Below are 15,290 nucleotides of genomic sequence, written 5' to 3'. Positions count from 1 at the left end.
GAGAGCACCTCTGTGCTTGCATCTGCACTGAGCCTTGCTTTAACCCGGATTTGTGGGTCCATTTCAGTTCCATCACACCCCGTATCTGCCCCCCTCTGCACCCCAAAATGAAGGATGACACCCCCACTACACCCGCTCAGCCCAAACATTAAGAAAAGACACAGACACAGCAGAGAGCATGGAAACTCTGTGAAACTGTAATCTTTTTATCATCTGTATGTCAAACTACCAATACTGCATTTGTGTGCATAAATACGGCCCTTCATATGTACTGAACATGAGGCACGGTCAGTGCGCTGAAACCGTTCAGGTTGTTACACGATCAGCTCTATCATGTGAAGACTGTATAGACTGTTCACTTACACAGAAAGACAAGCTGCACGCGTGTCACAGAGATGAGAAAAGCCCGGGCTTTCCTCACACTGCCTTGGCAGTTACAGAGAAATACATTTCATTACTGTTGCTGCTTCTTCAATAATAATGATAATAATAATAATAATAATAATAATAATAAGAATAATCATCATCATCATCATTTGCAGTTGCTAGGCACCTCAAATGCATTGAGTTTTTTCATTTATTTATTTATTTTTGTTATTTATTTGTATGTATTCTTAGGTAACTTCAGTCTGATTGTTCCATGTAAAAGCCTAAAGCGCATTACTGAGAATAATGACACAAGCTGAACACAGTTCTTTGGAATGAGTTGTACCAAGCATGACTCCTCTTTATTCATTGCTTCCAAACCACAGTAAATTTAAGACACTCCCCTGCTCCTTGATAAAGAAGTTAACATGTGCAAAAAATTACAGCATTTCATTTTAAAATAAATCAGTTGTGCTACTTCACTCACTACAGTGGCAGAGGACAAACAAGACCTTTGTTTGGGGAATTCTAACAACACAAAAAAGTGTATGGCTTGCATGCCATACCTATACTGGACTATTTCAATTAGAAACGTCAATAAGAAACACATGGAAAACATCCCTGAATCAAACCACAAAAGGAACATGGCTGTGGGGCATATTTCGATACAACTGATATTCTCTATTGCCTTATTAAAGTTTGCAAGAAGCTAAAATGTTTTTAGACTGGGGTCTTTCAGATGTGGAGACACAATGCTACACAATTGACACTAAATCACAGATTCTTTCCAAAGAGAATCTGTCAGATTGCATAGTCAGCTGGCCCATCTCCAGCTAACCAAATCAAAGGAAAACACATGGCTTTCTCTGAAGCAGAACATCGATTTATGCATTTAATCTCTTTTATGTTATGCTTCAAATAGCCTGGCGAAATACAGGGGACAATGTTTCAGGACCGTCAGGCCTTCTGTGTGCTGTGTCTGTGATCAGGCTCTTACATGTATGACTGTGGCCCGGTCTGGTCATTAGTGCTAATGGCGGGGCAGAAGGCAGGTAATTACTGGCCCATATAGAGTCCGCTTCGACCAGGAACCACAACCCATACTTATCAACCCCGCGCTGTCCCTGATTGGTTCATTAGACTGAGATGAAAGGTAACAGGATCTCTCAGATGTAGACTGTGTGTGTGTGTCTGTGTGTGCATGCGCATGTATGTGTGTATGCATGTGCGTGTATTTATATGTATATGTATGAATACTACCCTTTTGTGTAAAACAAGCCTACAACAAATACACCCCCCCCCCCCCCCCCCTTGATCGTGTAGACATTCTCCAAAGAAATAATATCTACACAAAGACTGCAGACCTATTCAGTCAGGGGCTACTCTATCTTGTTCATAACTCCCCTATTGTTAGTAACAATTACAGTGCCTTTCTCCTTATATCTGTTTTTTTTTTTTTTTTGAAAGCAAAAGTCAGAGGAGAGAGATGCTGACCCTCTAATTTGCAGTCCTTTGGTATCCTAATTTACCTCATCAATATTCAGAGTGCAAGAATACTTCAAGGCAAGGCATGTTACCTGGGCAACAATCATTTCCATAGTTTGATTTCTCAGGTACATAATGGCTACAAGACAGTAAGAGTGGTAGCTTTTTATAAAATCATATTTTTCACTTGAACTGTATATATTTTAGTGCGTTATATTCTGCATAACAGAAGCCAGTGCATGAATGATGTTAAATGGCTTCAACATCCAAAACAGAAAATTATATTTCTAGTAAAAACCCCAGGCTGCCTTTTTAAAATTTCCTTATTTTATAATTTGAATATTTCTTTCTCTGGTCCCATACATGGGAAAATGACTGAGAAGCAGCAGATGGAAGTTTCCCTTTGTCACACACTCCTGTGCCACAGTATCTTGGGTAAAGCAATATAACGTTGAAGTGATTTCAGTAAAGCAATACAGCGTTAACCTTTTTAAAGCAGAGTATCACAGTAACCTCTATAAAACAGAGCAGTGACACAGCGACAGAGCACAGAGCTTGATCAAAACGATTCTGTTCGCTTCCAGCAGTCAGAATCCACGTCTGCTACGAGAGCAGGCCGCACGTTCTGATGGCTGACGTTAACGGTAACACTCCCCATTAGCGCTCTGTTCAATGAATCAATATAGCGTCCTGGAACGCTCACTGAAAAGGCAAATCACAGGTGCCAGTCCCCCCGCAGTGCGTCCAGATTCTTTAATACTTTAAAGCGGCTACTCTGTGTGGAGACAATGCAGGCACCATCCAATCAGAATGAATTACTGAGAGAAGTCCTTCCTGTCCTGTGGTAATAGGCAGCACACTGCAGGAGCTGCTGTCCTCTCACGGGGCACACACTCCAGAACTCACGCAGGCTGATTGACCGGCTTCCCGTGTGGAGCACAGACTGTCTTCATCAGACACTTTCAGACACATTTATAACCTCTCTGTGACTGAGGGCAGAGGGTGCGCTTCCTGTAGCTGAAACGATGACTTCCTGTCACGGTTCCAGCACCGATCTGGAGCCGAACTGGAGCAGCTCCACAGCCCTGCGGTACAACCCTGCAGGCCAGCCTGCGTCGTCTAACTCCGCCCTGGGTCAAGTTTAGTGTGGATCTCAGGCTTGGCTCACTTTTCACACATGCAGAAGTCGCTGCAGAAAGGGTGGGCATGGTACTCAAACGAGTCTGACCAAAGAGTCTCTTTCATGTCTGTTTCATCACCCAGTCCAGACCCTGGAGCCAGTCGGGCAAAGTCCACACCAGACCCACACACACACAGCATCATCCCCGCTACCGGATTTCTGCAGGCGGATTGCAGACACTAACCAGTACATTTCACAAGGTTACTTGTTGTAGGGCTTGAATGGTGTTATGCTCACCCTCACTGGTCTGAGAGTGTTGTCAGCCTGGTCTGACACTGTTGCTCATTTAACGTGAATGGATACATTTATGTTCTATTGTGCTGGAAGTCGCTCTGGATAAAGAGCACCTGATAAGTGATTGTAATGTAATGTAATGTAATGTAATGTAATGTAACTCAGCTGGATGTAAGATGCGCTGCACTTTCCCTCTCTGTCTCTGTCCCCTCATGCGCTGGCAGTAAGTGCACATTTGTCTCTGCTGAAAGCTGTGACATTTCCTGCTCAGCGCTGGGGGGCTGAACCTCCTTCGCTGAGAGGGGCCCTTTGACTGGCCCTGCCCCGCGCCCACCACCGGAGCCTCCGCTCTGATTACTGTTGACACCGTCAAATCAAAGCGAGCCCAGCATGAAATTGCTCTTTTCCGAAAGGTTATAGAACACTCTGTCTTCACTCACCCTGTCAAATCTCCGGGCAACCAGTCTCCCGGATGGAGGGTCTGGTGCAAGGACAAAAAGTGACCACCAATGTCAGATAAATGTTATTATTCTAAAATTATACACATTATACGACTTTGGTCACCAAACTAGAGCTTTATCAAAAAAAGATCCTCTGTAGTAATGTCACTGCCACGGTCACACAGAGAATGAGGTCTCCATGACTACAAAGAATGTGGCAGGTCAAACACAAAGCAGAAAAAAAAAAAAATTAAGTATGAAAAGCAAGAGTTATTTTACTGATAAAGGGAGGAGCACTTCCACCCTGCTGTGAGATATTTCTTTTCACTCGTGCTCAATGAAACTCCAAGCCCTTTCCTCACACAGGGTCCTGAACAATAAGACTCTTCTGTTCATCTTCTGCTGATGAACGACGGGTCAGTCTGGGTCAGTGCTCAGCAATAATAATCCTAAACTGAAGGAGAACGTGCCGGTTAGCAACGTATCGTCTTCATCGTGGAACTCTACAGCCTGGGAATCACACACTAACCTCCTCTGTGTTCTGTAAAATCATATTTATCCTACATTACACTTAAATAACATCTGGCTTCTGCACATTCATGTGGAGCGAAGCCCGTCTTGTTTTCTGACTTGCCTTCCGATCCTGTCCACGACAACACGAAAGACCTGGTGCTTTACAAAAGAGACGCTTGTCGTTCCCGTCAACAAGCTGACGACAGGATTCATAAAGGGTGCGGTAAGTCAGAGAGGCATGCAGCAGGCCTGAAAATGGACCCTGGCAAAGACAGATCGGATTCTCCCTGTCTGACACATCTTTGGCAGGTGAAGGACCTCAGCACCACGGACTTGCTGGTGACCTGATTGTCAGACGGCCTGTAGGGGGAGCTGCCGTTCGGCAGCTTCTCAGTGACACACAGATGGAAATGGAAAAACTGAGCCGTGTTTCCTCAGGGGCTCTCCGCGGGGGACCGGCTCACCCATGCCAGGCGGGAATTAGTGGAGATAATCCGGCCCCGTGGAACTGGGAGGCGGCGAGCCCTCCAGGCCTACACGAGCCACGCGCGTGCGTACGGCACTCAGGTGTGTTTCCAGAAGCCTCTCCGATGCACAGACATCCTGGAACCCGCGCACCGCCACCTGACGGGTCTGGGTCTGCTCTGGTGGAACATCAAAGGGACTGGCGATTTTAAACACAGATTAAAACCTCCCAATTAGAAAGCTCCCCAGGTCCTTTCCAAAAACCACAGCCTCAGTGTTTTGGCTCGTGGATTTATGAAATTTGCACAGCGTCCAAATTCTGTTCAAGGCTGAGCAGTGGCTTGTTTGGAACTGGTTTTTAAAGTAATGTCAAAAACTTTGTCCAAATGCAATGTTATTACTTCAGTATTATATTTCTTAAGAGTGCTTTGACAGAAAAACAGACTTCACGGCCATGACATCGCATCATTTCTGACTTTCAGCACAACTGGCAACACAGGAGTAGAATCAAAGTGAAAATCAAATAAATTCTTGCCCTAAGCTGCATTCATAAAGCTATACTGAAAGAGAAATCATTCAATACAGAGAAGGCTCTGTGTTGACAGATCGGGGACAATTTTCCATGGCAAAAGCCAACATCAGATGTCTTGTATTAAGTGAACAGTGCATTTTCTTCCCAGCACTAACCTTCCCATGACTCTCTGCATCTTTGAGACCGTCTTCCTAAGTAACCGTATGGCCATAAGAGCAGGGTACCAAAGCAATAATGGCAGCAGTGTGGCTTAGTAGTAAGGCACCAGCGTCATAAAAAGGTTGCTGGTTCGATTCCCTGCTGGGACACTGCTGCTGTACCCTTGGACAAGGTACTTAAACCACAATTGCCTCAGTAAATATCCAGCTGTATAAGTGCAATGCCAGTAATGTAATGTAACCAACAGTCCCAGAAGCCCCATCTGAACGCAACCATGAAAGGGTTAAAAATGTGAGGACAGTTTCAGGTGATGTAACGTCGAAATGCTCTCAGAGTCACGATGCAGTCGCTGTGGGAACGTTTGCGCAGCTGGGTGAAATTTAAGCAGAACCTGAGAAGCATCCTGTGATACCTGAGGCCTCCAGCCACTCGAACGCCACATCCTGCCGGCGTACATTAAGCAGAAGAAATCGGTATATTGAAAGCTTAAAAGGTGTGAAATATGGTTATTAAGAAAGTCTAAAGCGGCTGTGATCAGCAGACTGAGGGGGAGATGGAGAGACTCTTTGTGTATTCTTGCCTTTTTCTTTTAAATATTAGATGGTTTCATCACGGAATCTAACTGCACTCCGATTAGCAATTTTAAAATTAGAATTGCCACATAAATATTTAATTGAATGCTATTTAAAGTCTGATATCGCCTGCCGTTTCCATGGAAAATAACGTATTTCACTCTTTTTTTTTTGCGATGCCCACTGTGTTAAAGTATTTGCATTTCTCTGTAGCTCGGGAGCTCTCCACTCTACACTGATACTGTAAGAAATGATGAGTGAAATGGAAAATGCTAAACATCATGGCTGATGCATATCTGTGCATATCTACCCCTCATATCCATACTCCATTTGCATGGATTCCATCTGAGGGCAAATCAAAACCATAAAGATGCTCAACCCCTGGGAAAAATCTGATTGGTCCTTCTGAGACAGAGAGCCCAAAGCACTCCCTCAGTTTTTCAAGGTCAAAACTTTCAGCTGTCCACCGTTGTCCGAGTCTGTTCTAATGAGACAGACCCCCTTCCTAAAACGCTGCTGCTAATTCCCACGGTATGAAGTGGCGAGAGTGTTTACTGTGAAGCAGCCAGCAGCCGGGCTAATCATCATGATGTCTGCGCATACACCCGCTCACACGCAACCACCACTATTCCGGGAAAATCTAATAATACCCAAAATTCAATTTAGATGCAGATGCACACGTCTGTGCGCTAGGCCGGAGGGAGAACGGGGGCCGTTCTACAGCCTTTAAACACCGTCCGAATAAAAAGCAGCTCTCTCCCTTCCATTAATGTCACCTGACGACATGGGAAAATGAAATTACGGCTCATCATAAGCTCACGTCCCCATGCCAGCGAAAATGACGGAATTCCAGAATGGGCGATCTGATTGGCTGAGCCGCAGACAGGGTCTGTCTGTCTGTCTGTCGCAGGGTCTGACACTGGGTGGCTTGCGTGTTCCAGACAGAGGCACGTCTGTGTTTGGGCTGTGGTGTGTATCATGTGTGTTATATTCGATGCTCCCACGCTGGGAGAATTTTGCCGCTGGGCAGTAACACCACGCACACCATGCCTGAGGCCGTCTGCTTACAACACATCGCCCTTTGATCCGGGATAATCACTTTTATTAAACTGCTGGGAATTTCACCAAACTTAATTTGAGGCTTCGAGCACACGCTGGCATAATCTGGCTTTTAAAAAGGGCACACAGGACGCGTCTGCCCGAAAGCAAGTTTTGGATTTTGCGGCCAAATGTCAAACACATGAGAAAGCAGGAGTGAGCACCTCTCGCTCCGCATCAGTATTCCGCTACAGTACGCATGTCCGACACACACGTCCGGCAGTATCCCGCTGCAGAACGCGTGTCCTACACACACGTCCGGCAGTATCCCGCTGCAGTACGCATGTCCGACACACACGTCCGGCAGTATCCCGCTGCAGTACGCATGTCCGACACACACGTCCGGCAGTATCCCGCTGCAGTACGCGTGTCCGACACACACGTCCGGCAGTATCCCGCTGCAGTACGCATGTCCGACACACACGTCCGGCAGTATCCTGCTGCAGTACACGTGTCCGACACACACGTCCGCACCTACACAGCGGGGCAACCTCAGCAGAGCTTCAGCTCGCCTCTCTGACACAAGAGATTGATTATGATTCTTGAGAGGTCAATTTTGTCATCATTTTTGAACAGAGAGGAGGCACAAATAGTTTCCACGGTGGCCAAGCTTTCAATTTGCATGAGTGAGTGCTTTATGATAATACACTCTTCCTGGCCTTCAGCGCACACCCAGGACACAGCTCCCGCTGGCTGTGGGGAGGGTGGTGTGGACCACATCCCTCCTCTGCCTCATTAGTCTGGTACAGACGGGAGAAGGGACAGGTACTGGGTGCTGCACACACAGCCGAGCCCAGGGAAGGAGGGGCCTGTGTGTGTGTGAGTGTGTGTGTGTGTGTGTGTGTGAGTGTGTGTGTGTGTGTGTGTGTGTGTGAGTGTGTGTGTGTGTGTGTGTGTGTGTGTGTGTGTGTGTGAGTGTGTGTGTGTGTGTGTGAGTGTGTGTGTGTGTGTGTGTGTGCGTGTGAGTGTGTGTGAGTGTGTGTGTGTGTGTGTGTGTGCGTGCGCGTGTGTGTGCGCGCGCGTGTGTGTGTGTGTGTGAGTGTGTGCATGCGTGCATGTGTGTGTGTGTGAGTGTGTGTGAGTGTGTGTGTGCGTGTGCGTGCGTGTGTGTGTGCATCTGGAGTGGTAACTCACAGTGTCTGTCTCCTCTCTGCCTGATTCAGCCCCACGTGCGCCAGGTGTGGGAGGCAGGGGAGAGCAGGGAGCAGCGCACACACGCTCACGTCTTTACGAGACATTCCACCCCCAAATTCCACGGCTTTCAGGACGGGACTGTGCATGGAGTCCAGGAGGAGCTTTCTGTAGAGAGTCCAAGCAAAGGGCGATTGCGTCTCTGTGAGTTAGCTACAAGCCTGCTAACAGAATGCAGGGGTCTGAACACCTGTGAGCTCTCCTTTTCAGGACAACAGAGGCGGAGTAACTGCGTGGGCTGTCCAAGGCTGGAGAGCAGAGCACAACGGTATTACAGTGACATCGCTGGATGAAACCGCACAAAACAAATTTGCCTACAGTTTCACTGTCCCACTTCCAGTCCTCAGACCTCAGAAGTGCTTAAAGGTGAATCCCCTTGGTGTCTGGGTGAAGCAATCCTGCTACAATATAATTACAATAGTAATAATAATAATCATAATAAATCATGCCCTGAAAACACCCTACAGACTGAACAAATAAACAAATAAATTAAGGAATGGCTACATGGCTCCTTAAGTTATTTAAAAATACTCTGGATCCAACACTGATAAGCATGTGTTTGCCAGACCACACATAATCTGCCAAGTTTCTTAATACACATTCCACCCAGTCAAAATACAAAGGGGGGGTTGGAGGGGTTCACATCCTGATTATTCATCATACCAGTTGGACGTGGATCCTGGTGAACAGAACTGTACCACTCTGAGCCTGGCCCAACAAAACACAAACATTATGCTACCCACAATGCCCTGCTGTTGTGGTGCCACTGAAAGTACTCCATTTCTAAGATACCAAAAGGCCTCCCAGTCATTAAACATTTAAAAAACAAAACAATCAACCCGATTAAACTCCCACACACATCAACAAGACCCAAAAGTCATGAAAGTCTTTTCCTGTTGAGAAGAATAGAGACAATGGTGTAGAACTTTTAAAATACAAGAACATCTGCTGTAGAAAACAACGAAAAAAGCAGTTCCCCGTCTCTTCCTCTGGTTTCACAGCGGGAAGTGAGCCGAGCACGCCAAGCTAAGAGCACGAAAACACATGAGAGGTTACGCACACAAACAGCGCATCGCGAATGCATTATCTAATACTCCCAAGTATGGCCCCCGCGTCCCAATAAACAGGCATGCAGAGAAACATATGCGTAAAACCGAGGGATCTTTACAACAAGAGAAGTCTGGCAGTAAAGCTGTGAAACTTTCCTTTTAGCTTGCAGGCCCGTGCTTTCAGGCATTGCCGTGCTGGTATCGGGGTACATCACTCTCGCTGTGCAAATGACTTGCATAAACTCATTTTTACCACGAAGCCCTTCTGCTGGTTTTCCAGCTCCATAGTTTCCATGGAGACAAAGGAACAGCAGGACCGAGCTCCTCTGCCACACGCGCTCCCCTTGACAGAATGACACCATTTAAAATGTTTATTTTGCTGAGAGAAGTGGGCCAAATTCGGCACAAGAACAACAGTCCTCCCCCGACGCCGGGGCTGCCTCTCTCAGGCCTCTGTACAGCCCCACGCCTGCTTTTCGGAGAAAGACAAATGTTGGCTTAAGCACCCTTAGCTTTGGGGTGTGTTTAAACACCCCCCAGGGCGTATAACACACTGTGTGAGATTTCCACATTGGAGGATTTCACCAGATTTACAATCACTGGACACACTCCAGCCCTCCAGTGGATAGGTGAGGGCATTCAGTGGCTTACCCAAAAACACACTGTCTGCTGGTGCTTTCACAAACATGAGAATGAAAAGCCTGAGAAATTATCAGCACACTTTGAGTTACATCTGACATACTCTACATCCAGAAAACACCAATACTTCATAAGATCATATCTTATCATATCATATTTTATCATAGCATATCTGAACATACATGATCTGATCTGATGTGACATGTAGATCAAATGTAGATCAAATTAAAAGATAAGAGTCATATTAAACAATGCTGTGTCTGTCAATACTACTGTTCTAACAACTGATTTTTACGTATTTACTTTAAGCTTGAATACATCTACATACAACATATAGTAATCAAATTTTTAATTCTTTGAAATACAACCAGCAATTCCTTCAAACGCTAAACCTGTTAAAGGCACAGAAATCACAGCGGTGTTTAGCTACATTACAGTAATGCTTAGCCACTCTGCCTTGCATGTCGTAATTTAGGGAATACGGCTCATATCACACACTGCATTCCAACCATTTAAATCACATTCCTTGCTTTTTCACCATCCCCTTCACACAAACTTCACATGCAGTCTTTCTATAGAAGAGATCAGCTGTATGGTGAACTACACAGGCTTGCAGTACATCTAATCCAACTGCTAAAATTTAAGGCTTCATTTGTGAAAAATACCACAGTTTTTCTTCTGCCAAACGATTTAGGCCTATGTTTTATTTGCTGAGAAAATACCAACAGTAACCAGTCGGCTCATCCTTATATATCCTTGGAGCGCACATCCATGGCTTGCCTTGGCTTTTGTTGGAAATTTGGAATGTTATGTTGGAAATTAGTGTCCCAAACATACTTTACAGACATAAAGAATGCCCATCCCCCACTACGCAGAGCGCGGTTGGGGAAAACTGTGTCTGTCTCTCTCTCTGATGGAAGAACATTTGATGTGGGGGCTTTTTTCCCCTAAATGTAGGTCAACAGCAGCCTTGTTTCAACATGGAGCTGAACATGTAATTATTGTTTTGTTGTGGGGGGGGGGGGGGGGGGGGATTTGATCATTTGTCTGCCGGTATTGATTTGGTGTTATTTTATTCAAGCTGAATGGGATTAGATAAAGAGCCGTCCCTTTGCATGCCACGGGCGCGGTGGGTTTTCTGCGCGAACGCTCACAGCGGCGTGCCTCCATGCTCCCTGGCCACCTGCACACACTCCCTGCCCGCACGCGTGTGTGTGCTGAACACCGCTTTTGCACACATTGCACCACATTTCTTCCAGTGTATGTTTTATTTATTTAATTGGAGCCATTAATTGGATGGGAACCTCAAATAACCTGTTGTTCCCAGCGTTGTATAATCTGTGGTTGAGCAGATGTCTGGAAGTTAATTCTGAAAATTCGAGGACTGTGCATCTCCAGGGTAGGAGTTGGTCAAAATAAAGCTTTGCCTGAAAGTCCTTAGTGACTGTTTTTAAAAACCCGCTGTTGTAAACAAATTAGCTCAAATGCTTAAAAAAATTCCACCACTTAATGGTATGGTGACTGATCTGTTCCCAGACTTCAGTGATGTGTAGACAAACACACCACATGGTAACATACTCTGAGCAGTCCAATTGGCTTAACACATTATACATTTTCACACTGTGTGTTTTGCTTGGTGGTATTCTGGTGGTTTACAAACAGCAAAACATGCAACCTTATACTTAAAAAAAAAATCTTTCTCCATTTCTCCAATAGCTGCAAAAGAGAAAGCTCAACTGCCACAAGCCAAGGTATCCTGCTGTACCTCTGACCCACAGTCTGGGATGCTTGTAAAGGATATCTGGGCTCATCAATAGCTTATCAGCCTATTATTAGACACAGATCTAGAAATCAGAGCCTGGTATGGAGTAAGCATTTCACCATAGGCATGGAGCTCACTACAGAGAACAGGGAGAGACATTTCACCATGGACATATTGATCACTACAGAGTACAGGGAGACATATTTGACCATAGATGTGTACATCATTGCAGTATACAGAGAGGCCAGGGTAACAGGGTAAGTGAACTCCTGAATCCATGCCTTACTATCACCTAAATGTTTCCAGCAATTTTCCCATCCCTGACAAACAAGTTTTCTTAATTACCAAAAAGTATAATGCTCCTGAATTCAAAGGACAGAGAGCTTCATTAAATGCCGTTCTTAGTCTGAAAAAAGGAGTCCAGGGAATGGCCAGAGAGGGTATGTTAATCTTACAGGTGACATACAGCTTACATTTAACATTACGGCCCAATTTCAAGACTAAGGAGAACAAAGCACATAGACACTGGTATGTGTCTTACCCTCCCTATCAATAATATATCACTTCTCTTCTTGTAGAATAAAATATGTTCAACCTGTATGCTTTAATATTTAATGAGATTTACACCGAAATGATTAAACCTAATTATGCAAATTATCACATGGTGAAAAAGCATTACCTGCTTGAGTGATAGTGGTGCAGGGAAATATTAAACTTTAATGACGAAAATGAAGACTGACTTGCAAGACGGTATGTGATTAATGTTTAAATTTAGCACGGTGCAGCTGGTGACACGTCCATCAACCGCAGAAATGTCGCTCAGAGCAGAGAGGCAGAACCAGATGGATCAGCAGTTCACAAAACTCTAAAACTGATCAGTCTGAAAATAGCTGAGTAAAAGTTTGTTCCAGGCGGAACAAGAACCTGAAAGAATCTCTTCCTCAGCCCTGTGAATGAAGCAGCTGTTAGACCCCTTCTGTGAATACCTGTGCTGGAGAAATGAAGCTGTCTCGCTGCAGTCTTTAAGGACAGCCTGTTGAGCGCTCATCGAGCTCCTCTCTCAGAGGGTTTCTGGGAGAGTTAATAAAAGCCTGCCGAAGGTTGCAGAAAGGGGTCTCCAGGAGTCAAGAAGGGCCACGACACCAGCTATTAATACTGTCATTTCAATATTGTGTTCATTCTGTCAGTGTGGTCCTTCAGGTCCAGCTTCCATTTCCATCCCTGTACAACATTCTCACGGGTGAAAAGAGAGGGTTTTACCAGAGGGGCAGCTAAGGCACTCACATCAATGCGGACATCACAGGTTAACTCTCAGGATAAAGTATACATTTGCCTTTACTCCATGGTTTTATTATAAACACGTATTAACTGCCTTTCATGTACTTCAGTAATACCTTTTCGGAAGAAGTGCCAAACTGTCAAATAAGTTTGCTGGAGAAAGGTCTTGTCTGACATCCCCATGTGCAGGGCTTTCTCTTTGAATCAAGAGCACTCGCTCTGATGTGAAGAACAAAGCGATATACAGGCTTTCACAACATATTACACTTGGCGTAAAAACGGGCGTTTCATCTTACATTAACTCAAGTCAAAGACATTAGCATTGTTAATCTAAAGAGCCAGCTCTGAGCTCAGCTTATAGTGGAGTCATTGCCCCACAAAGTAAACAACATCACACAGTAAATAATAAAATCTCCTGTCGGCTACAGTTTTCATAATTACTGCTGCCAGCCACATAAAATCACCACCATAAATATGTGCCAGTCATCATGTTGTTACGCAAGTGCACAGATAAGTGGTACTTCAGCCTCATCCAGCTCATTCCTCATATTGAAAAGTTAATTAAAAATATAAAAAATATAAAAACTCTCTTCATCCTCATCACCGCACTGTGCCTTTTGTCCTCAGATCAAAGCCAATTCCATACGCAGTGAAAGCCAGTCAGGAAAGCCATACAGACACGCACTGAATATGCTGATGTTGGCACGATGTACATACAGACACTGTGCAACACCAGGCAGAAACACAAAGAAAACCCTCCCGCACGTGCTGTCTGCTTCTACTCACCCAATAGCACGTCTGAGCCATGTAAGGGGAGAGGATTCATTTGGGCGTCGGACGCATTTCGCAATTTTCGTAATTTTTTCTCGTTGGCCGGACGGAGCCGTGCGCACGCCGCTGCCTCGGCTGAGAGACCGCAGGAGCACACGTTTGGAGAGCTGCACCCGGGAGCGGGGAGCGGGAGGTACTCACTCAGAAACTCCCTGAAACGATGGAGTCGCCGCCTGCAGCTGCAGATACCCCAGCCAGCCGAGCGGCGTGGCGGAACACGCGGAAAACTAGGTCACCCCGACACGCCGGAGAGGGGGAACGAGTCGGCAGGCGAAGCTATCGCCTCCACACCGCCCAGACCGAACGTGTGAATTAATCGGTTTTACACGCCGCACCTGACTCTGACTCAGCCGGCTGGAATCTGGCTGGTAGCGAGGAGGAGCAGCTCAGACTCGACTCGCAGTCTGCAGGACACACCAACACGGCTGGCCAGTCAGACAACAGCACCACACCGAACACAGAGCGGCTATAATGTACTGTGTGACAAAGGGAGAGAAGCAAGGAGAGACAGAGAGAGAGACAGAGAGGGAGAGAGAGAGATAAACTCACACTTCACATACTGGGACATCTGACATCATTTTATTATCCCTGTCCGCACTCAGCCCCCCGCCATAGTTCACTGGTCATTGTGCCGGTTCCCGTTTCTGAAATGTGCCCTTCAGAAATTTCAGGGAACACAGCCCTCAGGGGAAAACGCAATTACTCCACAGTAACTTCATTTCCACAGTTCTCATGGGAGCACTTAAGGCAGGCAGAAACGCAGGAACGATGAATGTACAAAGGAACGGGGGTGGGGTGGGGAGGGGTGGGGAGGGGGGGTGTCCCCGTCCAGTGGCACCTCGTTTTCATCAGCACATTAAACAGATCGGCGGTTCTGAGATCGCGTTACTTGACAGACCACACCTGCCCTGTCACTGCCCCACCATCCTCTCTCCTCCAGCCCTGTGGAACAAACGAACTGCAAATCCCTCAGATTAGGAGGAACACAGAGAGAGAGAGAGAGAGAGAGAGAGAGAGAGAGAGAGAGAGAGAGAGGGAGAGAGAGAGAGGGAGAGAGAGAGAGGGAGAGAGAGAGATGGAGAGGGAGAGAGAGAGAGAGAGGGAGAGAGGCAGAGGGAGAGAGAGAGAGAGAGGGAGAGAGAGAGAGGGAGAGAGAGAGATGGAGAGGGAGAGGGAGAGAGAGAGAGGGGGGAGAGAGAGAGGGAGAGAGAGAGAGAGAGGGAGAGAGGCAGAGGGAGAGAGAGAGAGAGACAGAGCGAGAGGGAGAGAGAGGGGGGAGAGAGAGACAAAGAGAGAGAGAGAGAGAGAGAGGGGGGAGAGAGAGACAGAGAGAGAGAGAGAGAGAGAGGGAGAGAGAGGGGGGAGAGAGAGAGACAGAGCGAGAGAGAGAGAGAGAGCTGGGAGCGCACAGAGCAGGCTTGGTTCGTGGTCATGAGGAGCTGGAGACAGTGGGAGTTCTATTAGTGGGACCAGTCTAATGGAGCTGGTGTCTCTGT

At 46.3% G+C, this 15,290-nt stretch overlaps 1 protein-coding gene across 2 annotated transcripts in view; it reads right to left on the bottom strand.

Moving 5' to 3' along the window:
- LOC118785781 (zinc finger protein 385B-like) overlaps window positions 1-15,290 on the bottom strand; it is a 47,192-nt gene that overhangs the window by 21,183 nt on the left and 10,719 nt on the right. Inside the window, exon 1 of one of the 2 annotated variants that reach the window (XM_036540712.1) lies at window positions 13,750-13,953. The exons of the other annotated variant lie outside the window; for it this stretch is intronic. Coding sequence (XP_036396605.1) covers window positions 13,750-13,789 — 40 coding nt within the window. The 5' untranslated portion in view covers window positions 13,790-13,953. Of the gene's footprint in view, window positions 1-13,749; window positions 13,954-15,290 lie in introns of those variants that run through there. 2 annotated transcript variants of the gene reach the window in all.

This window comes from Megalops cyprinoides, chromosome 11 (genome assembly GCF_013368585.1).
Source record: "Megalops cyprinoides isolate fMegCyp1 chromosome 11, fMegCyp1.pri, whole genome shotgun sequence".
Lineage (NCBI taxonomy): Eukaryota > Metazoa > Chordata > Actinopteri > Elopiformes > Megalopidae > Megalops > Megalops cyprinoides.
This window is presented reverse-complemented; position numbering and strand designations above follow the sequence as displayed.